General features: G+C 44.1%; 1 protein-coding gene across 3 annotated transcripts in view; it reads right to left on the bottom strand.

Annotated features, from left to right (window-relative positions):
- Positions 1-5821: 5821 nt before the first annotated feature.
- The window catches only part of setbp1 (SET binding protein 1), a 44591-nt gene continuing 26874 nt past the window's right edge, over positions 5822-23538 (bottom strand). For all 3 annotated transcript variants that reach the window (XM_088377470.1, XM_088377469.1, XM_088377471.1), the window contains 5 exons: positions 15842-16263; positions 13540-15477; positions 13256-13460; positions 12100-13156; positions 5822-8935 (listed from right to left, as the gene is read on the bottom strand). In XM_088377470.1, coding sequence (XP_088233596.1) covers positions 8427-8935; positions 12100-13156; positions 13256-13460; positions 13540-15477; positions 15842-16263 — 4131 coding nt within the window. In that variant the 3' untranslated portion in view covers positions 5822-8426. The remainder of the gene's footprint in view (positions 8936-12099; positions 13157-13255; positions 13461-13539; positions 15478-15841; positions 16264-23538) is intronic.

Genomic DNA, 23538 nt, shown 5'->3' with positions numbered 1-23538 from the left:
TCACTGACTGATCCATTGATGCACGTCCTTGCAGTTCACCCATTAACTCGTTCGCGAACGGGAAAGTCAGGATTCGTTCCCTCACTGATCCGTTCACGCGATGAACTGGAAATGCAAATCACTCACTCACTGACTCGTTCACTCACAGCTCCGTTCAGTTGGTGAACGGGTAAAGCAATTCACGACTCGTTCGTGAACGGGAAGTTATGTCATTTTCTTCTTCGTTTTGATTTACAGCGTGGTGGCACCAGCTTCAATGCGCATTACCGACACCTATTGGTTGAAGTCATATGAACTGAAAAAGAACGAATCACTTTAGGAAGTGATTCGTTCACTCTCGTTCACTGAAAAGAAAAATCGTTGTTTTGAAGGAATCGTTCACTCACAAGCCAACACTAACAACAACACACACATAAACTGAGTATGTGCCGATGCCACAAGAAATCTAAAGATTCTCCGATTTGCCACGCATGCACGATTAGCAAGTGGCTGACCAGGCCTTGCGCTAACTGACCTGTGGTTTGGCGATCCTGTTTACAATGCACTCGGTATTTAATGTTGGACAATTTCCCACGGCACAGCTGAACATCTCTTGGCAAACACTGATATAGACATACAAATAACAAAGAAAAAAATCCCCACAGAAGAGCAGCAGAGCTTATATAATCATGCTGACCGTTTTCTACAAACGTTCTTTCAAGCATTTTTGGACGAGCAACTCAAACAAGAAATGTGACCCATTTCTGCAAAAAGGAACGCGACCAAATAAACAGATGCTAATTCATAATTTCACCTTCATCAGTCAGCTTCAGATGACTAATTATTTCTGCCGATGGGATAGAAATGTATTAACCATGCCTAATATTTTAGGCATTCATCATAAAGATTTAAACACGGTCATAAATTAATGAATTGAAAGTGTTTGAGTGAGGATGAACCATTTCTTTAATAATTCCCCATCACAGCTTCCATGTAAAGGACTTTGTGAGTCCTCTCTGTAAAAAGTGCTATAGGTTTTACTTACTTGCTTACTTTTATTGTCATTAACCCATTTTTATATGCATTGCACGTCACATTTTATCACCTGCAATAAACACATCAGTGAATCAGCATGCTCCAACGTGGTACAAAAGCAACTCGTTTTTTTTTTATTAGGTTTCCAGAGGAAAGAGAAATGTTTAAATAACGGTTAGATTTTATTTTCCTGATGTTTTCATTTCAAAGCTACCCTGCTTCCATGCAATCATTGTTTTGATGGTGGTGTAATGAAGTGTGTAGCGGTGTCCAAGTGTGTGTGGGACACACACAATGAGAACTAACCTGGGACTTGAAATCATTTTTAACAGAAGAGGGCTCCCTGTGTGTCACATCATCTCATTCACAAAGAGGTGTGTGTTCACTACAGGGGTCCATTAATAAAATATGAGTGTATCATATAATAGACTTGTCTGGCAAATTACAGGAGACAGAGCGACGGCTTATTAGGAGATTTGCGAGGGAGTGCGAAAAAGGGGAATGCGCTACTGTGGATGAGGGAGACTAAAGTGAAAAGATTTGGTGGCTTCTTCTCATCAAAAAGAATCATGCGAAGCCCTTCTTGTGCTACAGTGGGGACGACGCACGGCGTCGGGACCTTTAGCTTCCTCGAGGATGCCACAGTGGTGGCTGGGGACTGAAAATTATAAAGTGAACAAAAGTATTCATAATACTTCTGGATTTGCACAGTTTTGCTATTTGTAGTGTACACAAATCTGCCTGCAAAGAGTTGCAGTCACCATGGCAACAGAAGCCAGTAGTTTTGGGACACATGAAAAATGAAAAAGCAACGATCTCTCCACCAACATCATGTTCATTCATGATTTATCTTCGATTAAAATATTATTTCAATACGCTCCATAGTTGGGTCACTCGTATCCCAAGCTATAGTCATTTTAGAACAAAATAAAACTAAAATATGTATACCACACCTTGGGATATTTTTGTCCTTTTGTATTAAAGTAGCTTAATACACTATCACTTTTGAATTTGTAAAGCAGAACATTACAATGTGGATGCTCAAGTTCTTGGTGCTGCTAATCTTTGATATTGGAAATGATTTCACTGTGCATGAGCTGAACTAAACTTCCAGTACCTCTTATAAAGAACTCATTGGCTGCTTGCAGGTCTAATAGAACCTGAGTTGGGCTGACGCACTTGTCCACCAGGTGGTGTCTACAATCACTGCTTGAGTTGTGCAGAGGGAAGAGAAGGGGGGGGGGGCGTTAAGGGGGGCAGGGGGGAGCGGTGTTGCCAGCTCGATCCATCTTTGGAAGCGCAAGCAACAGAGATGAATGGAGGTGCTGCATGGTGACACGGCAGCGTCTTGCTTAGTTGGCTTGAAATGCAACATTATCTGGGCTGAATTTATGGCTCCTCATTTTGCATCCTGACTTAGTCAGTGTTAAGGCCTGCTGGCACCTCTTGCATATTTGTTTGGTAACTGCTTGAAACATGGAAAATAGGCAGATTATGTCATTTGTAGGCTCATGCTTAAGGGTGGGCGATATATGTACATACGATATAGTCACTACGGCCAATTCCACATCATAACCATTGTCCTTCTCATCAATTTCTCCCAATTTGGGCAAAGCCGTTAAGACACCTGGATGCTGAAAATTACAGGACGAGAAAAGATGGAGTTTGCATCAACTCAACTTAATCTCATCTGGGAAGTACCACTAAACTTACAAATTATTCAGATTGGATAGAGAGCTCTCAAGTTCTTCCACAGCAAACTCATCTAAGGTTGATTTTTGAGATCTTGCTTCATCGTGCAGGAACTTAAAACTCTTCTCAAAACTTTGGAAGAACACAATTGTCCAAAATATCTTGGTAAGATGAATAATTACCACTCGGATAATGTATATAATATATTTCATGCACATTTAAAGCTGCTTCATTTGAGTTGCTAAAATGGTTTAGGACTCAATGAACAAGGGCAAAGTCAGTTTTATGCCCACTGGGTTGAAAAAGTGGATCAAAGCGCAGAAATCACGCTTTCCTGAACATGAAATTTTACCTGAATTCCAGGTTTCCATTTTTCGATTAACGTCCTGCTGTGAGTACTTGATTCAGAACCACCTTCCCTGTTGATTGTGTAGCACATCTCATCTCTATGCAGTTGCTGCGTAGGAGTGTTAGGTGAACATCACCTTGTTTCAAAACAAATGAGACATATTAAACTCACAAACACTGCATGTTGTTGCTCTCTTCCTCCTTTCATGTGTCTGCTTGTGTTGCTTGTCTCGTGCAGGAGAGGAGAGCAGAATTTCAGTGCAGCCCCGACTTCCATCAGAGAGGGGATTTTTCTTTTTTTTTTTTTTTTCTTCCTTCACCAGCAATGCCAACGGTTCCATCAACACCACAGAAACACATTTGGGCAGCTCACCCTGCAACCATGGTAACAAGAAGAATTTTACTAGTGGGCTGCAGCCAATAGTGCTGCATTTCCCACTGCACCGGGTCCAATAGGAAAGAAGCCTGCAGCCCGGTCCACTTAGAAGTAACAGCGATGGGCTAGTGCACTAAGGATTTAGAGATGGAGGCATGACCGTTGCGCAAATAAGGGTAAGTAAGTGTGTGTGGTATGCGTGTGCGTATCAGTGAGCGACTGCGCCATAATCTGGTGAGAGGATTCTCTCTAGTAAAGCTCCATTCACTCCAACCATCTGACATTTAAAGTCAAGTGTAAAGAGCACTCATATAAACAACCACAGCACAGCAGAGAGCACCAACGCGGCCCTGACTGGGATAAAAAAAAAAAAAAAAAAAGAGCATACGCATGATGATAAGATGTCAATAAAGTCATTTATTATTTCACACAATGGATAACATGAACAACTTCAACTGTAGTTCTTCTTAATAAGTGCTCAATGCAGCCAGCCAACAGAAGGATAGCAAAAGAATGAGCTTTTCTTTTTCAGGAAAACCAAGTTAAACAAAACAAAACAAAAAAATACCTACAAGATCATGAAAGAGCAACATGACCAAAAGCATGCCGACAGACATGGATATACATATACATTGCATGTATATATGTGCTTAAAGACATATATCTGTATGCTAGCAAATGCAAATACAAAATATATGTGTAGATGCGCACATACATACGGTGAAGAATATATGCATACGCATGCGCATCTAGTATTTCATCTATATGTCAAATATTTGCAGGTTTTTTTTTCCATATTCATACAATGTACAAAAAATGCTTCGTGAATTAAAAAATTCATTACAAAAAGAAAAATATCAAACAATGTACAAGTGTTGCTCCAAATTCAACTTTCGGCTCGTCTAAAATACTTATGCATACAATCAAGTTGAGCATGCGAAGAAAGGAAAGCCACTCTAGAAAAAGGCTCAAATTCACTATGTATACAAACTAAAATATGCCCTCACTTTGTGCTCTAAAGAAGTACATTTATTGGTTTTTCTCACCGATTCATCTGCTTGTAATATTCGCTTACAAATGTGACTCTACAACCTGCGAGGATGACTATATAAGAGGCTCTGCCTGACAGAATGCTCAAATTTGAAGGGACCATTACAGCGTATCCCTGCTTAGCCGCTAATAGATTACTGGCATGAACGAGCTGCAGCGAACGCAACATAGCACAATGTCAAAATCAGAGCCACTGGTCAATGATATCACGAACCCTCGTCGTGATCGCAACCCGTGGCCAGGTCGATGGGAAAGCTCAGGTTTAGGACAATACTTGTCAGTGTTAGAAGGCACCGGAGCATTGGCTGGTAGCAGATAATAGACAAAAAGACAGACAACATCTGGGATGTTCAACTCCACAAGCAACACACTACTGCCATACCACCGTGCACGATCCACAACACACTGCAGAGCGCTGGGAGTCTTCACGCAGGGCAAGGTCAAGCACACAGCGACTGGGATGAGTTGATTTTTGGGGGTTGTGTATTAGGGGAGGGTGCTCAGAGAGCTACCCGACAAATAAAAAAACTACTTCCTCAACAGGCTGCGGGCAAAATGGTTCTTGTTCTGCAGGGACTCTCACTTCAGGTCGAAAAGTGGGGAGGGGGGTGTAAGATAAGGCATGTTTGAATTACCTAGCCTAGCAAGCCAGGCCCAATACCGTACCAGGGATTAGGTCTGGCTATTTAAAACCAGTCACGGCTCACCAGTTTTTCTGAAACTGAGCCGTGATTGGTTGCGATCTGAGAATCGAGAAACTGTGATGTCATTATCAGTCGACAGCAAGTGGCAAACTGGCCGCCCCCTGAGATAGATAAAAACAGATGAATTTTGCTTATATTCTGTAAACACAATATTAAGCAGAATGCTGTGTTTAAATTAGTGGGGGACATATAACATATTGTAAAGAAACTTTTGGGGTTGACTTGCCCTTTAATTCAGCATTAAATGACTACAAAGACATAGAATCAGCCGACAGAACTGGAAGTATTTCTTTCGAAAGAATGAAGATCTTTTCTGCTGTTTAATGATTCGGTTATTTTCAACTGTTTGCTCAGAAATGCGAATCACTGCGACTCCACACTAGATCAATCGCTGGTACAGCAATGGTCTGACTTGCCAGGCTATGAATTACCCTTGTTAGATGTCGATCCATGTGTAAGATCGCCACCAAAATGGCTTTTTCCCAAATTAACTGTGTGTCGGTTTTGGAGCCTTCTGGAGACTGCTGCTTCAATACTGTGGTTTTATGACACAATTTCAACCATCCATGGACACCATTACTACAGATGAGCATAGTCACTGGCAGAGCTGGTGATGGGACACGAGGGCACTGCCCCCCCCCCCCCCCCCCCCCCCGAAATAGGCTTGGCCAGATAATTGACTTTTGGGTAATTTTGAATTTTTCAGGGAATTTCTTTCCACGTTTCCCGCCTCACCAGTAGGAAACATATGGTGAATGTTTCTGAAGCAAACGCACTATACATTGAATGTTACTTGCGTTATGCACAACTTGTTTTACAAAATAATCCCAGTGTTTGTCACCATTTTTGTGACATGAGATCATTTTGTTGAATACACAAGACCACTTGGTTCTCTTTGTTTGTTGAAATGCATTTTAAGTGCATAGCTAACAAGGATTTGTGAACGTGTCAGCCTCCTTTGTTAATTATACAGTTGTTTGTTACTCGTAATTCACGACGCAGATGTGAGTTCCACTTTACAATATCGTTATAGTTTGTAGATTACGCTAATAATTCTGTTGGGAAATTTTTGTGAATCATTAATACACACAGCACCTTCTGCCAACTGGGGTCATTGTTTGGTAAAAAATACTACTATACTTAATGTGGTTTTACATTTCTGATTTTGTAATCTCCACGTAGCTGCAAACAAAATGGAAGCCTATACAAATCATAATTTAACAATGAATGACTTGTTTGGCAGATGGCTGAAGCAATAGTGCTAAGTAGGTGCTAACAATTTGGCAGGTAGTCCTTTGCTCTCGCTGTTTTTAATTACCGCGAGCAGTTTATCAAGGTTTCATGAAGCCTAATTGATAACCAGTTTGAAAAGCCTTATTGTACTTTAGTGGTACCGTGATGTAAGTGAACTGTAACGACATATCTTCAATTTGAAAGTCATCTAGCAGAGTGGTGGCAAAAAGTCAAACAACGCAGTGTTCAGGAAAGTACACGGAATACGCGATATTTACCAGTCGCCACGTTCTCGCTGGCTTCAGACAATTTGTGTCAAATGGTGCTGCGGTTCCGATATCCAAGATCCATGTGATACTCTGTGCACAATCATGACTATTTTCGGCTCGCTACTGTATTTCTCAGGTCAAATGTCATTTCCTATAAGAGAACAACAGAAATCATAAGGCACAAGTTGAGCTGCTGCAACTGAGAATCCCACCCTGTCCAAAGAAAACGGAATCTCCTGAAATAGAACACTGAATAATATTTCTTTATATACGGAATAAACACTAGATTGGTAAAAAGACACAGTACACGTTGACATGAAAGCAATCCTGGCTACATTCTAGAGTGCACAACGGGGTGATTTACATGGGTTCCAACAGGATAAAGACGCTGATTTAAATTTTGTTGAATGAAAACGCCCTCACAATTAATACTGAGACTTTGGCTTCAAAATACTGGATTCTTGATTTTCTGTCCCAAAAATATTTCTTTTGAAATGAAAGCATAAAGAGCGGGGTCAGCTTTTCCAAACAGTAGATTGGAGTGAGCCCTCTCCATTAAATTCCTAGCCGGGATTCGATTTGACGCTTTTGGCTGCGCAGCCTGCATATACAAATTGATTAAAAGTAATGCATGCTCTCCGGAATGGATATCCACACCATCCAAGGCCAAAAACCATAAGGCTGGAACAAGCATTTAAGTGCTGCATTTGATTGATGCAAGTGTACAGTTTTTTTTTTTTTTATATAGTGCATTAAACCAACTTTTAAGGTTTACAACAACAACAAAAAAAACACAAACACACCTGATATTCCCACTGTATACAACGCCCCTCCCCCTCCCGCCCAAGATATAAACACAATTATGAGTGTATGACTGAATACATGTGGTTTCTATCTGAAAACAAACTCGTCTTGCGTCGCATCCATGTCTGTTTTTGGTTAGAGAAACAATATGCAACGTTCATTGTCTATAGTACAGCAACGAAATCGGATATACTGAATTCCAGTACGTGTCTGTGAGCTGGTTTCCTGTCGGACAAGGCAAGCGAGAGTTGAAGTTTTGTCTATGTACAGTCTAGGACGCTCTCGTCCACCGTATTGCCTTTAGGTCAGCGTCCAGGAGAGGTTGTCAACCTCTCCTGTATTGGTGATAAAATCTCTAGATTGGGAGAAGGGGCAAAAAGGATATGGGATTAAGCTGCAGGGGTGGACTGATAAAAATCCTCACTCGGAGGGGTAACACAGACGCCACAGACGGTAAGAGCAAACACCAGGAAAACTACAAGGGTAAGGTGGCTTAATTACTGCTGTATTCTCTTTGACAGGCTCCTTCAGAAAGGCAGAAAGAAAGCTGAGCTGCACAGTTTTATATGAATTATACCCCCCCGTATAGCCCTCCCACCCTCCCATTGCTGGTAATATATGGCTCATGCCACGTTTTGATACAGTATCATGAAGTACCATACACATGACTGTATGAGATACATAAAGAGTCACACGATGTCCTACAATTTCATTAGTACCACACAATTCTTCAGGATTAAATGAATCCAGATAGTGCCCTATTAAATGCAGGTCCAAGGAAGCCTTAAAAGGCTCACGTTCAAACTGAGAGCTGGCACCGCAAGTGTTCTGACCTGTGTCATTCCCCCGAAATCAAAGTGCACCACGGAGTCACCGGATTAAGGGCACTGGGTCTGATAAGGATGTTCATTTACAGAGTTGCTTTCTCCAGCGAGTCTATTGATTGGAGGGAACCCATAGGCTGTCCCTGCTGTTGCCCCTGCCCCTGCGTTTGCCCCCTTTGGCCGGCGGAGGCAGAGCCCGGGCTCTGTGAACCACTTTCTCAATGGTAGCCGAAATGGAATCATGATTGGGAAACTCCAGAGGCTCCGGCGTCAAAGTGGGCCTGAGGCTCTGTCTACCAGCGGGTTCATCACAGCGCTCCAGAACGGGCATCCCCTGAGTCCTTCCATCAGCTCTTTTACCGGCCAACGCGTCCAACCCGCGACCGCCTGCCCGGTCCTCCTCCCTCCTCACGGTCGGAGCGGATTCATCATCCAGCGGTTGTTTTCGGGGCCGTCCAGGCCTTCTTTTGATAATGTTGTTTCCGGTTTTGGCTTGTCGCTGCAGGCGCTTGGCACGGAGGATCTTCTGCACATGATCGAGGTTCAAAGAATGCATCCTTCTCACTTCCTTCTGGATCTGTTCCACCTCTCTGCGCTTGTACCGTCGCTTACCGGGAGCACCTGCAAGAGTCAAAGCGAGGAAGGTGAATAAAGAGAACTGGCAAAAGAGTTTTCTACTCCTAATTAAAATGAACATCCTCTCCATGGCCAAGAAAGACATGATGCCAATTTTGCTCATGGAGGGAACATCTTTTTTTTTCTTTGATTTGAAGAGCTTCCTGCTAATTTTGACATATTCATGCAAGCCTTTGAAAGCCCAGCTGAGCCAGGAGAGCATATCCTATCCTGTAATTGTCTGCTCGGGAGCAGAGAGGAGGAAAGCCACAGAAATGTCTCCTTCCAGCATTTCAAATGTTTCCACACAATCACAACCTTGTGCATCTGGAGCAAAGGCTGCCAAAAGCCATCCAAACACACACGCTATAATTAACGCTGCAATTTTTAATTTCCTTCTTGATTTCAGTAACCTCTTTCTGAGCACGGTCCCACTCTGTCATTCTTTTTGTTTTGCTTCTCTAAGGCCTGTCACCCTCCCCCTCTGTCTGGGCATTGAGTCCGCGATTCAAAATGAACCACCACCACCGAGGAAGAAAAGCGCAATCAGCCACCAGTCCCCAAGCAGCATGCAGACAAAATGCTGTTTGCTATTTTTCCCCGATTTACTCTCGCTCCTTCCAAGACATGTCATTTGTTAATCGGCAGAATATTTCTTTATTCATAGAGGATGACAAACAGAAAAGCGCCATCATTATGATTCGGGTGGATGGATGATCCCCTTAAAATTCGAGAAAATTCCTCCTTTATCTGGATCCTCACTAAAATGTAAAGGGTTCTTTCTTAGTCAATGTATAAAGTTTGGTGAAATGATCATTTTTTATTTTTGTTGAATTGCATTCCACTTATCTCACTTAAGCTTTAAGACCTCAATCTTGATACCAAGCTCGGTACATAACCGTGAGGATCCCGAGTTCCATTCTAAGGTATTTACTAATGAATTGAGATAAAGTGAGGCCTGACCACCCCCCATTTACATCTCAGAGGAACATCACATTCTATTGTTACTTGAGAATTCGGGGCAGACAATGAAATTAGTCTAATGCAGAAAGCAATAAGTATCAAGAGTTTATGAGCTGTGCACGTTATCAGCTCAACTGAGCTCTGTCTTTCACACATGAAGCATGCACACACACACACGCACACACACACACGCGCAGACCAAGTAGATGAAATTTATGAGCTGCATACACGGAACATAAAACGGGTGACCTTCAGCAGCGCGAGGGTCCATATAGCGCTGACGACCAGTTTCTCTGCGCAATGGGAAACCCTTGCTACACACACATTGCAGGTTTGATCTTTGACGACTGTTGTTTTATAAGATCTTTCTTGGCGTCACGAAGGTGCGAGCATGTGACTAAAAGGAAATTGCCCTCATTAATTCAGTCGAGGAACAGTATTAGTGCAAGTATGGATGAAAACCGTCAATGAGATGTAATGAAGGAATATTAGTAAAACATAATTGAGTAGATAGAGGAGCTAATGTGTAAAAATACCCTCGCTACATCCATTGCAGTGTTTAATGCGACGTTTTGTGCTTGCATGTGTGTGTTCTTGTACATATGTGCACATGTGCCTGTATTTTAATTGGACTAAAGCTGTGAAGTGAAGCAGTAAGTCATGCTAGAGGAGGGGCAGAGGGAATAGGAAAAGGAGAGGGTAATGGGGGGAGCAAGGGGGAGGGGAGACCTGGAAAAAAGAGGGAAGTGAGGGGGGGAGGATGATGTGGAAGGAGAAGTCTGCATATGGATTCCAAACCATCCAAGGAAAATAAGGGAAAAAATGTGTAAAAGGAGGATGGAAGACATAAACTGGAAGGGAAACATGGACAAGGAGATGTGCCGGTTTGGGGGGGGGGGGGTAATGTATATATGAGTCATCCGTCCTGGATACCCTGGGGGTGGTAGTGGGGGGTGGGTGTATTTTAACTGAGCCCTTGCCTTCTCCTCCCCGCCACTGGACTAGGCCCCAGTCATTAAACCCCTGGCTGCCAGCCAGCTCTTTTAACACAGGCAAGGGCTTTTTACGGCGTGTCTGTAGAAAATAAATCACACTGTGTGAATAATATATCTCTGGCAAAGGCATTGGCAGGAGCGGAGGAAGGGAGGGGGGGGGGAGGAGAGATTGGTGAATTATAGTTGTCTCCATCCATGCATTACGTTCTCTCGATCCCAAGCCAGATGTGCTCAAAAGCGGCAGAATTCAGAAAGTTTAAAAAAAAAAAAACCTCAAGCACATTTGATTGTGGTAATTCCAGACTACACCACCACTTTCAATGTTTTTAAATCTGTTAATATTTATGCATTTTATGCTTTTGTATTCATTCAAAATTAGGGACACCCTGTGAACTAAAAAGAAAAAGATAAAAATTGGGAGGGATGAAATTGGTGTCCCAGCAGGGACTTAAACAGAACAGAATAATTCATTAGATAGCAATTTTATTGGCAAACATGCTCCCCGTTTGGCCAAATTGAAAGTCTTGACAGGTTACACATGCGCTTAACAGGCGCTTTTCAGCTGGTTTGGTGTTGCCCGTAAGAAAACTTCTGCAATCTCACCAACAGAGAAGAAAACCACCAATGTCACCATCCCTCATAATTCACATCATGACTAATGAATACACGTCCATTAAATCAGTGGGCTACAGTACAGTTAAACCCCAAATAATTCATATTACTGGCTAATGACAGATCATTTGTCAATGATATTCTGGCAATGACACGAAACATATATAGACTCTTTGAAGATATGTCAAAATGAAATTGATAAAATGGTCACAATTGTCTTTTGTTAATATTCAAATTAGTAATGATTGATATTCCTGCCCAAATTAAGGATGTGCAATTTTATGCACCGTTCTAAAGGATGCTGGTAACTTTTAACAGTTTATGCAATGAAAATTGGATAAGGGTATCCTTCATCAAAATAAAAAACGAGTTTTTTTGTAATTACTTTAAAAATTCCAATCTCAGCTTCTTTGTCATTTCCATCTGAAACCAACTCAACAACAATCTTCAATGACTTGCACGGACTGCATTCAACCCAAAGAAGCAGCTTTGGAAGCTGAGTACCGACATGGCTGTGAAGTATCATGAAGTGATAAAGCATGTCGTGGAATGCAAGTGCTCACATTCCCATTATCTTAATGCACAGCAAGTGGTTCTTACCAGAGAGCGAGGGACTGGAGCGCTCGTTCATTTGTACTGGCTCCTGCCTGGCAGTTTGCAGTGACATCAGGCCTTGATCTCCAAACACAGTCGGCCTCATCTTCCTACTCCTTGAACCGCACTCATTCTCCGCTGACCCCAAGAAGAGGAAGGACGATGATTCTTGTTGCTGTGATTGGCTACTGTAGCTGCTCATGAAGCTGTTCATTGGCTGTCCCGTCGGACGCAAGTGGAAGTGGCCCTCGGAAAGAGAGTGCGAGGACGCCTTTTCCGACTCGAACATCCCTAGAGTGGAGCCCAGGCTTGAGCCTCGACCGTTGGGCCTCTTCTCCTGATGCTTGGAAGGGCCCTGACTGGATGAGTCACCAAGCAGGTTGCGATGTGAACTGGCCTTGGCTCCACTGAAGAGCCCGCCCAACTCTTGCCGGTCCCGTGGAGAAAGTAAGGGTTCCTCTTTGTGCTTATGTTTGTGCTTATGCTTCCTCTTATGGAGGCGAACACCACCCCCGAGACCACCTGCGCTACTACTGCCGATGGATCCCAATGCCTCCCCTCTTGCGGAGGGGCCCTGAAGTTGACCAGAGATGCTGCGATGCTTGACCCCTGGTTGAAGTTTTGCGTGTCCACTGGAGTGGAAAGCCTTGGGAGGGGGGACCGCGGGTCTCATGAAGGGTGATATTGGAATATGACCAAGGGAGTGGTGAGGCAGGTAGAACGGAGGTGCGGGGGGAAAATAGCCTAAGCTGAGATGGGGTGTGTAAGGCATAGCATACGGTGCTGCATAGTAATTCCCCCCTTCCAGTGGATAGCCGTATCCTTGAACAAAAGGTATTTTCGAGGCGATTGGCTCACTGACTTTGGCTGGACGACCCCGTCTCCTCTTGGCCTTCAGATCAGCACTCCTGCGAATATACTGACTGGAGTCGCAGGGGTACGTGTCATAGGTGATCGGGTAGTAATGGTGAAAGTTGAGGCGGAAAATAGAGGGGTAGGGATTCTGAGGGTAGCAGGTATATCTTCGGTGAGACACTCGTAGCTGCTGGAGCTTTGACACGACCTATAGGTGGGGAGTTGCAGAGGATTAGGAAAATATCAATTTGACGGCATATCACATTACTGAAATAGTACTGTACAAATAATCAAATGAATGGCCAACCTCCTCGAGTTCAGAGAGAAAGTGAAGCTGATCCCGGCTCTGAAGACACTTCCTTTTACGCCGATTATGTTTTTGCTTCTTCTCCTGCTGAGAAAGGAAGTTGTCCGCAGCAGCTTGTCGTTCACTGCGAGCTCTGTTTCCTCTGGCAGTCGCTTCAAGAGCAGCAGCCTCTGCGGCCTCAAACCCGCATAGATCAAAAGAATACCTGCCGCAACATAGCACAACGTTTATGTAACAACAGCGCCACTGTGAGTTTCTTAGCGACGTATAAAAAAGTACTGCACCTGCGCCGAGAGGCGGGGCCTTTCTCGGTTTGATCCGAAGTGCTGTTGTTGTCAGTCCCGATCCCGCTGTCACTGGGAATAGTCTCCTCACTGTGGGACTCGCTGATGGGAGACAAGGTGACCTCCTTCACCGATGCACCTTCTGAAAGCTGTGAGGGTGAATTCGCTAGAAGACGTGGAGGTGACAGTTTCCATCCCCCAGAGAGAAATCCTCTGGCTAAAGGTTTGGGGGGCAGGGCTGAGATGGGCTGCAGACTAGGCATCGTGGCGTCAGAGTGGCTGGTTCTCATCGATGGGGCACTGGAGCTGGGAGAGGAAGTGGTGGCGGTTAGAATCGAGCTCTCGTACAGACTGGACGAGGATGCGGTCATGGAGGGCTTCTCCTTAACACTTTTGGGAGGGATAGAGCCTTGCGTTTCAGCTCGGGGTTTACGGCCTCTCTTTTTCCCGATGTAGATGGTGCCTCTCTTGCTCACGTTTATCTGTTTGCCCAGCCGAGCCTCGATGGTCGACGCCATGACATTCATAGCAGAGGTAACAGGTGCGGAAGGAGACTTCAGAGTGTTGTTCCTACTGGAGCTTGAGAGGATTTCATTCAGGATGCTTTGCATCTTGCCAAGCTTCACTTTATTTATTGGGTTTGAGTTGTTTCTGCCACGTTTTATTTTCGGACCACTGGACTTGGAACTGGTAATTGTTGACACCATTTGGACTAATGTTGTATTAATTGCTGCGTTTGGTGGATTGGTCTTCCTCCTGCGGTTTAGTCCGGCAGGGGTTTCTTGTGCTAGGGGGCTTAGGGGTGAAGTGGATGTCCCCTCATGGATGGTTTCTACAGTTAGAAGGGGCTGTTTCTTGGGGCGTCCTCGTTTTCTTTTGAGGGGCATGTGGACGGTCAGGCTGTCAGTATTTGTGTAGAGTGGACTAGAAGGGGTTATAGGGAAGGCCGAGGGTGGGTCAAATACCATCGATGGACTGCTGCAGCTGTCTCTCTGGGGTGAGGTGATGCAGTTATGACTTCTTGCTTTCAGGTATGACCATCTGTCCTTAGTCTTGCCTGATCTGGAGCTGACTGTAGAGATGGTGCTGTGGCTTGGACTCGGACTCAGGGTGGCCCTCGGTCTGGGGCTAGGGCTAAAGTTCGGCCTGGGTTTAGGGCTTAGGCTCGGACTCATACTTCCCTTAGGGCTAGGGCTGGGGTTTGGACTGGGGAGTCTGGGACTCGTGGAGAAGCTTGGTTTGCTGATGTTTAGGGAAAGATCTCTGTGTTTATGAGAATCAGTACTGCTCTTGGGACGACTCACTGGGATCTTTTTCATTCTGTTCATACTAAAAGTTGATTCTGGATCAGTCCCACTCCGAGTTGAATGATCCTTTTCTGGCCTGTCTACTCTTTCTCTTTTCTCACCTCTGTCCAGTCTTTCGGTTTTCTCCGTCTTCTCTCCACCGAGCTCACCCTGACTTGGAAGTCTGGAATCATTTTTGTGAATGTCCAACTTATGAGCTACTTTGGGTTCTGGAGGCTTATGCGGGTACTTCTCAGTGGTATTAGAGTCCTGTCGTTGTAAGGATTGCTCTTCAATAGAAAAGGACTCATCTAAAGAAGGCTTTCTCCGCCTCTTTCTTCCTTTTCCTTCCTCTGTCAGCATGGGCATCCCTCTGTCCTCGTCATCCGCTCTCCTACCAGTAATTGTTCGCTCTCTTTCATCTTTTCTTCTATGCTCTCTTTCTTCATGAAACTGCTCAGTCGTCTCTTCTTGTCTGTAGCGCTGCCTGTCTTCTGAATTAGATGGGCTTCCTGTTTCTTTTTCGGACTGTCTTCCCCACAGCGTGTCAGCACTGTGAGGATTAGAAAGCATCTTCTGGGACTCCTTCCTGCCATACTTCCTCTTGATGTTCCCAAAGAGCTGATCATTAGCTTCCTGCAAACCTTTCCCCCTGAATAAAGAACACAGAACAATACTGATGAAAAACCAATTGTCGTGGAAATACTGTTTCATGTTTTACAAAAACTGTACCGTGAATTGGATTAGAGCAGAGAATAGGGTTGCCATGACATTAGTCATGCAAACAAAATGACATTGCATAAACCCTGCTCTCGTTATTTTTGAATCGTGAGTCAAACATTTAGAGTCAAGCTATCATGTATCCACTTGATCCTGTCTAATAGACGTATCGCCGCAAGTTTCCAATTTAAACTCGGGTTGGAACTTTTGCTTTAAGTACATGGCTCACGCATAAATTTTTCTTCAAGAGGGCTTTGCAGTTTCTATGGAATGAAAATTAATTTAAGTGCAAATACCTGCTGAGAGAGGTAAGGTTGAGAATACTGGCATCTGTAACAACTGGCAACTGAAGGTCTGGCGTCAAAGATCTCTGAGGTGAGTGGCTTTGAGTAACAGTTCGTAGGAAAGGTGCATTTGAATCCATGAGAGCATTTGCACTCCTACCGGCTGCCATTAACTCTACGGCTGGCTCGCAATCTGCAGGATTGGCCGGAGAAACCGAAGGTGCTCTAAACGTGATCCAGTCTGGGCTGACTTGGTGCTGCTGAATGTGCTGGAACTGTTGCGTGGGGGCGTGTTGCAATGGTTGGACAGGGGAGAGAGTGGATGCGGGAAGAAGAACGTTGCGGGGCTGGTGTTTGGGTGGAGAGGGGTCTCCTAGTAGTTGCAATAGGCCTCCTTCTCCCTGCTCAGGCATTCTGGACTGGCGCTCATAGGTCTGTGGAAGACAGAAAGACAATGAGTGCTTGCAACATTCATCATAACAACACCACAAAGCGCAGAGGAGAGGGGAAAGGAAAGGATATGATAACGCTAAGTGACCATTTAACAATAACAATTTCCTGATTAGGCTCACAATGAGATAGAGTTCGCATATTACATATTTTGGCAGTGACTTGTTGTGCTCTGAGATTCTTCTTTTTTTACTACTGGGGCTGGCTGACTGATGCCTTAAATACAGCTTGTGTGCATGAGCAGACCAAACAAAAGGCTTGTTTACAGAGCAATTAAATTCCTGTGGCAAGGATGTTGCATGCTGCGAGAGCTGGGAGGGAGGGGGTGGAGGGAGGGGTGTTGGGGAGTCTGACAACACACAGTGTATAAAACACAGTTGTGGAACTGAGCTGTGTCCTTGAGTGCCCTATGCACGGTCGTAACATCTATTGTTATTTTATTCTCGTCATTACTACCTCCACTGAGGGAGTCCTGTTTCCATCCATTTTTGTTAAAGCTCATGTTCATTCATTTCGCAAGATAGGACTTTCATGCCGTTCCCCTCATTTCTCTGTGAATTAGGAACAAATCCTAATGACAAATTTCAGGCATATCCAAGAAGTGAGGATTGATAAAAGTGTAATTTGGTGCCGATCCAAATTAGGTCTGCTCTTTACAGTGCGCTGTGTGTTTTCAACCACATTGTTATCGGGATTGTGCTAATGTGTTCGACATGCATGGAAGGAAAAAATATATATAAATTGAGGATGAGTTTATTGTAGAGCCCTTACCAATTATAAAACAAAAAAGCATTTTAAATGTGTCTATGACACCCAAATAATAATAAATAATTACTGTCAGCCAAATATTCAAAATTAAAATGTATTTTTGAGTTCCACAAAAATGACCTTGATATTTTTTAAATAACATTTAAGTTTGACATCAACTGAGGAATATGAAATGAAAGATCACCTGTCCTGTCTTTCCACGTATTAGTGCACATGTGCATTTGTACACGACTGAGAAAATGATTTATAACTAGAAAATGTGCAACTTCTGCAGAAATTGCATGTGAATGCTGAAATCCGAACATTTCACACGGTAATACTAACCATTCGTAACGATTAAAACCATCCCCAGTTCCTACCTGCAGCATCAATACTAGTTGATTGTTTTTACATCTGTTCATGCATACGTTGCTTTTACCAATGCAACAGTCCACCCCGGGGCAGCATATTTGAAACGGGAAAAACGTTTTGAAATAAAAACCAAGCAGCATCTTGGAAGAGAAGGTGCTCAACCTCCTTCGAAGTTTCAGCCAGCTTTAAATCCACAACTAGTTCACTTTCAACCACTGGGAATGAAAAGGCTTGACACGCCGTGTTATACAACAATACACCGCTTAACGTGTCATGGCCGCATAATCAGCGTCTGCTGGAAGATGAGAAATGGAGCAGCGGACGGCCTTTGTGGTTTAGCCTGTTATTAACAGACTCAGTATGACGCAACAAAACACTGCTCTGCTGCGCTGCAGGGAGATGTAACCTAACCACAGGCGAGCCTCTCAGCATGTACACATTGGCTCGCAAGCACGATAGATGCGCACACACTGTCAACATTTTTCCTGTATCCTTTACCCGATAACTTACAAACACCTAAACGTGCGCAGCCAGGGCGCCAATTTTAATCAAGATGCTTTAGCGGCATCTTGCCCGACAATTAGCTTCTTGCAGACAGATATGCACACACAGCCAGCTCGGAATATATAATATAGTCATCACAAAGTACTTACTGGAAGAGAAAGTGCTTATTTTCTATATTTGAGCTTGCCAATGTCTGGTTTTCCCCCGTTTGCCTCTCCCTCAGGCAAGCAGGCAATGACACTGGGTTTGTCCTTGCACGCTTGCAGCAAAGACTGTTTATTATGGCACGTTCTCATGAGCATGAGAAACCTGATTAACACAACATGGACGTTTGAGAACACACACTCACGCAAGCAGCATGAATGATTAATAATGCTCGAGTGTTCGGGTCTGCATACACACTCAGTTTTGTGCTGCAACTGTTTGACACAGACGCATCTAATCCAACTATTGGAGCATGTGGTCAATTTTAGCTGAAGACGGAAAATACTTTGGTTTGACATGAAACATTAATGCTTTCTTATTGCTGCTGTCATCGTGTGTTATGTCATTAATGAAGACCAGTGAGTTCGTCCTAAGCAAGGCCAACCGTGACATTACCTCCACCGTCTTTCACAGATGAGCTCGGAGGATCCTTTCAGATTCCGCTTTCTGTCGCATCTTTTCATCAAATGTCGTTTTGGGTTGTATTTTCATGGAATTCCAGCCTGGCTTTCTTATGCCTCTTCCGAACGAGTGGTTTGAATTTTCCGTTGTAACGTTTGATACCTTCATGCTGCTGCTGTCACCGACACTCGGTTTTGGACTTCTTTACAGCGTCTTCATAATGTTTCTGTCATCAAGTGTTAGTGTTTTCCTTCAGCTAGTCATTCGGTGTCTATTACTTGGGAAAACGGTGGTTTCTTGATTCTTTAGGACGTTCCAAATGGTTGTATTGGCTATGGGCAATGTTTGTCTAATGGCTTTAATGGATTTTCCATCCTCTCTTTCACACGCTTGCTTTTCACCCTGAAAGCTTTCTGGTTTTATTGTTAGTTACACGTCCAACTAATCGAAGTTTTCACATTTAAAAAAAATGGTATTGACATCATTTTTATTTTCAGTTAGCCATCTTTTGCTGTCAAACCCAAACGTATTCAGTCCAGAGCAACAAAAAGAAGGAATCAATACGTTTGGGCTCCGTGACAAGAATCTGATACACATCCACAATTTCATTTGACTTTTGGCTGCAGGTTAATGTAGACCAAGAGATACAGACAGACAATAAAACGGCCTTGGTTAAAAAGATACGAGCGCACCCACACACACACAAACATGCTAACAAAATGTATTCTCCCCCACTAACCACAAAGTGGCCACAGACCGATAATAAAGACAACACACATAGATCTTGTGCTTACCAGTGAGAGGAGGGAGAAATACAAGAAGAAGAAAACAGACCCCCCCCCACCCCCTTTTCGAGTTGAGGTAGATTTATTGGCACCGGTTCAGCTTTTTGTTCGTAGCTTCCTCGCTTCTACCCTTTCCTCTATGCTGCAAACAATCCATGATTCATTTCCAGAAAAAACACTCTCAGAGACACAAACAACTATGAATAGTCTTATGAGTCAGGCGGCTGCAAGGGCTGTTGCCATGTGAGCAACTCGCTGCCGTGTATCTCAAATGATGAAATGAATAGAAATGTCCGACCACATGTTTCTACTGAGACATATCACAAAGGCCTCATGTCAGTATATTGCAGGCCATGTTGTAACGTCACAGTGATGATTTGTTCGGAAGGTTCCGCAGATTGAATGCAGCCTGTCCTCTGTACTGTGAACCGTCACAAACCCTTTTTGGAACCCTAAAACTAGTTTGGGTTACTTGCAGATTTTCACTATTCGTTGCAGAGCTCGTGCCCTGATGCTTGCAAAGTGCTGGAATTTACGGTAGTTATGTGATGTTGCTTTTTATTGTTTTTTTTTTTTTTTTTTTTTTTTTTAGGGGGGTCCTGTCTATTATTCATGTCCGGGCTTACTCTAATTTGTCATGTTTTGATTACACTAGGGCAAAATTGAAAAAAAAAAACTTGCCAGTATTCCCCTGAGCGACAATATAGACAGCCAAAGGAAGATGTACGCAAAAAAGGTGAACACATTTTGTACATCAAGTACTAATGCAGAGGGTGGCCAGCTTTCCACTACTTGTTGGTTTGTGGCTCTTGGCTAGAGGGGACTAAGGCAACAAGAACAAATTACACTGCATTAAAGTGGAGTGGCTATAATAATGCAGCAATCAGCACTAAAGCACAGCGACAGAATAAGCTCATGTTCATGTGTGTATTTTGGGCATTTGTCAAACAGATCTGCTCAAGCAATCAGCAGCCAACGATGGTTTACATCACCCATGCATTAAATTAACAAGGTACTAGAAATAGTAAGCTGGAAAATGAAACGTGTCCTACATCAGGCCAAGAAGGTGTCGATCCAGTTCTTGTGTAGGCTCTTTGGACTTCTTGTTCCTTTGAATTCTCTAACCCCCTTTTATCTTTCAAGGTCCTAAATCACGCTCATTCATTTATTGTGTTCAAGCCTTGGCAGAGGTCTGCCCTCTTTGCACCCTCTTGTTTTGAAATGTGGTTTGTGAGGCAATGGTGATACCGCTGACCTCCAGCAGGGGGCAGCAATTTAGACAACAGTGCAGCAATCTGGTCCCCTTCTACACAGCTCTGAGCTCATATGTATTGACTATACCGCTAAGAACACACCTAAAACATGCCTATTTGATGTAATCTTGCATTTCACAGAACTCTCCCTCGAGGCTTTAAGGCCCGTGTTGAGGGGTTAAGGGTCATACTCCTCAGCTAGGTCAACAACCTTTTTCCTTGCATGTCTTCCTCTGGGTCAGCACTGTAATAACATGCACTGGTCTTACAAAGGCAGTTTACCACCCAAATGGTAAAGGCAGATATGGACGTGTGCAAATTCCCTCCCACTGGTGATGTAACCATCAGAGCACAGAGGAGGAGGTCATGGATAATAAGTGACTAAGAGCTGCAATCACCCGAAGGAGAGGCGACAAATTGCTTGAGTCAGCATATATGCTCTTGACAAATGTGAGAGGGGAACACAGCAGGTAAACACAATTATGGACGTTCAAATTAACAAAGGGGCTCCACTCCCCTCACCTCCATTTTGCAATGTGTACAGCGTTGCTCTCCCGCAGCCTTTTTGTTTTCCACTCTTGTATAAACTCACTAGTGGAACTTTTCCCTCACACGGAGCAACACTGGCTGCACTAGTGCATACTGGGAAAGAACACCCCAGTACACGGGCACACCCAGGTCTCACGACGAGGCACACACATATGCGCACGTATACACAGGGGCAAGACACACACACACACGCACGCACACACACACATGCTGCCCTTCAAATAGTTTTTCGCAGCCCTTTATTTGGCAGCATGCCCGGTGGTTAGAGTGTTTCATTTTTCCCTGTGTATGGAACTGGGCAGCTGTCCAGACAGATACACAAAGAGGAGGAGAGGGACAGAGAGAGAGAGAGACAGAGAGAGAGTGGGGGGGCGCAAAAAAGAGAGAGGGGTAGAATAGAGGAGGGGTGGGGGTTAGTGAAAGAATGAGAGCAGCAGTAAGGGAGGGAGGAAAAGGACCAGCAGAAAAACAAGGAGTGAGTTTGCCTGAACATTTGCAATTTGTTCCCTCTGACACCTTATCATGATATAATCTACCCCCCCATACAAACACGACACACCGTTGTCTCCCACCGCCACAGCGGCCTCGAGCCCCCCTCCCCGTGTCTCATCGCTTCTTTTCTTACCCGCTTTTCTCCTTTCTGAACCTGACCACTCGTCTCCTGTGGGAACTACACCCCTCCCCGTCTACAGCCCCCCCGCCTCTCTCAAACTCCATTCAGAGTGCTGTTTCCCTGTGATCTGTGTTTCTGACAGCTACACACACACACGCGCGCGCACACACACAGAGCCCTTCTGCAAACAAACACCATGAATTCTAACACAGCTTTGTATCTGCAGCACTTAAAAACTGGCAAGAAAAGGGGGAGGGCAGGAGGGGCAAGCACAGAATAGGAGGGAAATTTGATAGAGAGAGAAAGAGAGCCATAGCACCGTGTTGATCTTATGGTCATTTTCACAGACACCCCCCCCCCACACACACACACACACACAATCTCTCCCCCCTTCCACATCCCTTTTTCCCGCTCTCGTTCTTCCCACCAGTTCTCCCGGGAATAAAGACTTCCATTCATGCACCCGAGGAGACCCACAGTAGGGGAGAGAAAAGAGGGAGGAGAAGGAAAAGAGGTTTGGGGGGAGGGATTGGTGGTGTCAAGGTGGGACACAGCGTATCACTGGGATCAGGGCACAGTGCCATAAAATTGTGTGGGTGCGCGTGCACGTGTGTTTGCACTCTGCCCCCAGACAAAGCTTCACTATCTTCGATCTAGTGACATGTGCGCCAGCCAAAGCATCTTCTGGGAAAGTTGGGTGGGAAAGTTTGGAAAATGCCTCTCGATTCATCCTGCAGCAGAAAATACTTGTTGCGTGTTTTGTTGTTTCCTGCATATTTTTCAACATTCAATCTGGAGTAAATCTGTCCCGTAGCAGACTACAAAGCAGAAACCAGATTTAATGCACGGCAGCGGGTCGGCAATAAAATATTCCCTCCCACATTTACAGCGGTTATACTGCAGATTGAAGTGCTCCTAAAGATAGAAACAAAGCACCCGAGTCTTCTTGTCACACTGAAATGAATCAATCGGAAGAAAAGCCTTCGATTGGCAGAACTGCAGCATGTCATTAAGCCCCAATTTTGTGCGCAGTAATCACACACACATTGACATGCTACACAAAGTATACGTCTAATCCCTGCTATTAGCTTTAATGGTGTGTGTGTGTGCGCCTGTGTGTGTGTGTACGTGCAGCCATATACATGTGGGGTTTGTGAATAGCACTACAATGGATAGCCATTTACTTCTTTCATAGTCAATGCTGACATCCAGTATAGAGAATTATTCATGCACTTGTTCATCCCAAAGGACAAGTAGACATGCGGTGCCACTCACACGCACGCACGCACGCGTACACGCCTTCCACGTAGAAGCATAATCAATGCACTTGTTTGGCAAAGTGAACTCAAAGAATTTCACACGCAGAGAATGCGTACAAGCAATCAGATGGCTTTTGTACAAGCGGAAACAATTAAGAGCCATGAGCTGCCCTCAATCCTAAAGGATGACTTCCTGTGTGGAATGACGGGTAATTCAAGGCAGAAGCTGTGCCGAGATTAAACGCATCCTCTCTGACACAGGGCTCTACAAGGCAAAAATGAGCTGACTGATTACTTATTCTCACGCAATGCATCATTGTCTCGTTAGGGACGTTTCGATCCGAGCATGCCGTTTGACCATTTAGAGAAAAAAAATAGTGGGGCAACATTTGTCAATATTTACAATGTGGTGAAGAGGTCTCTTGACTTATGTTTAGAACTGCAGAAAAAGAGTTTGAAAAAACTTTTTTTTTTGCTTCTGTTTGAAACGTTTTCTTTCCTTTTTCAAAGAGCCGTGTCAATGTAAAGCTGACATGGTCTGAGCAACACTGGCAGAGCTGAAGATTGAATT

Source organism: Syngnathus floridae, chromosome 5, assembly GCF_059516105.1.
Source record: "Syngnathus floridae isolate MCC-2025c chromosome 5, RoL_Sflo_1.0, whole genome shotgun sequence".
In the NCBI taxonomy this organism is placed as follows: Eukaryota; Metazoa; Chordata; class Actinopteri; order Syngnathiformes; family Syngnathidae; genus Syngnathus; species Syngnathus floridae.
Note: the sequence above shows the minus strand (reverse complement) of the source record. Positions and strands in the feature narration are given on the sequence as shown.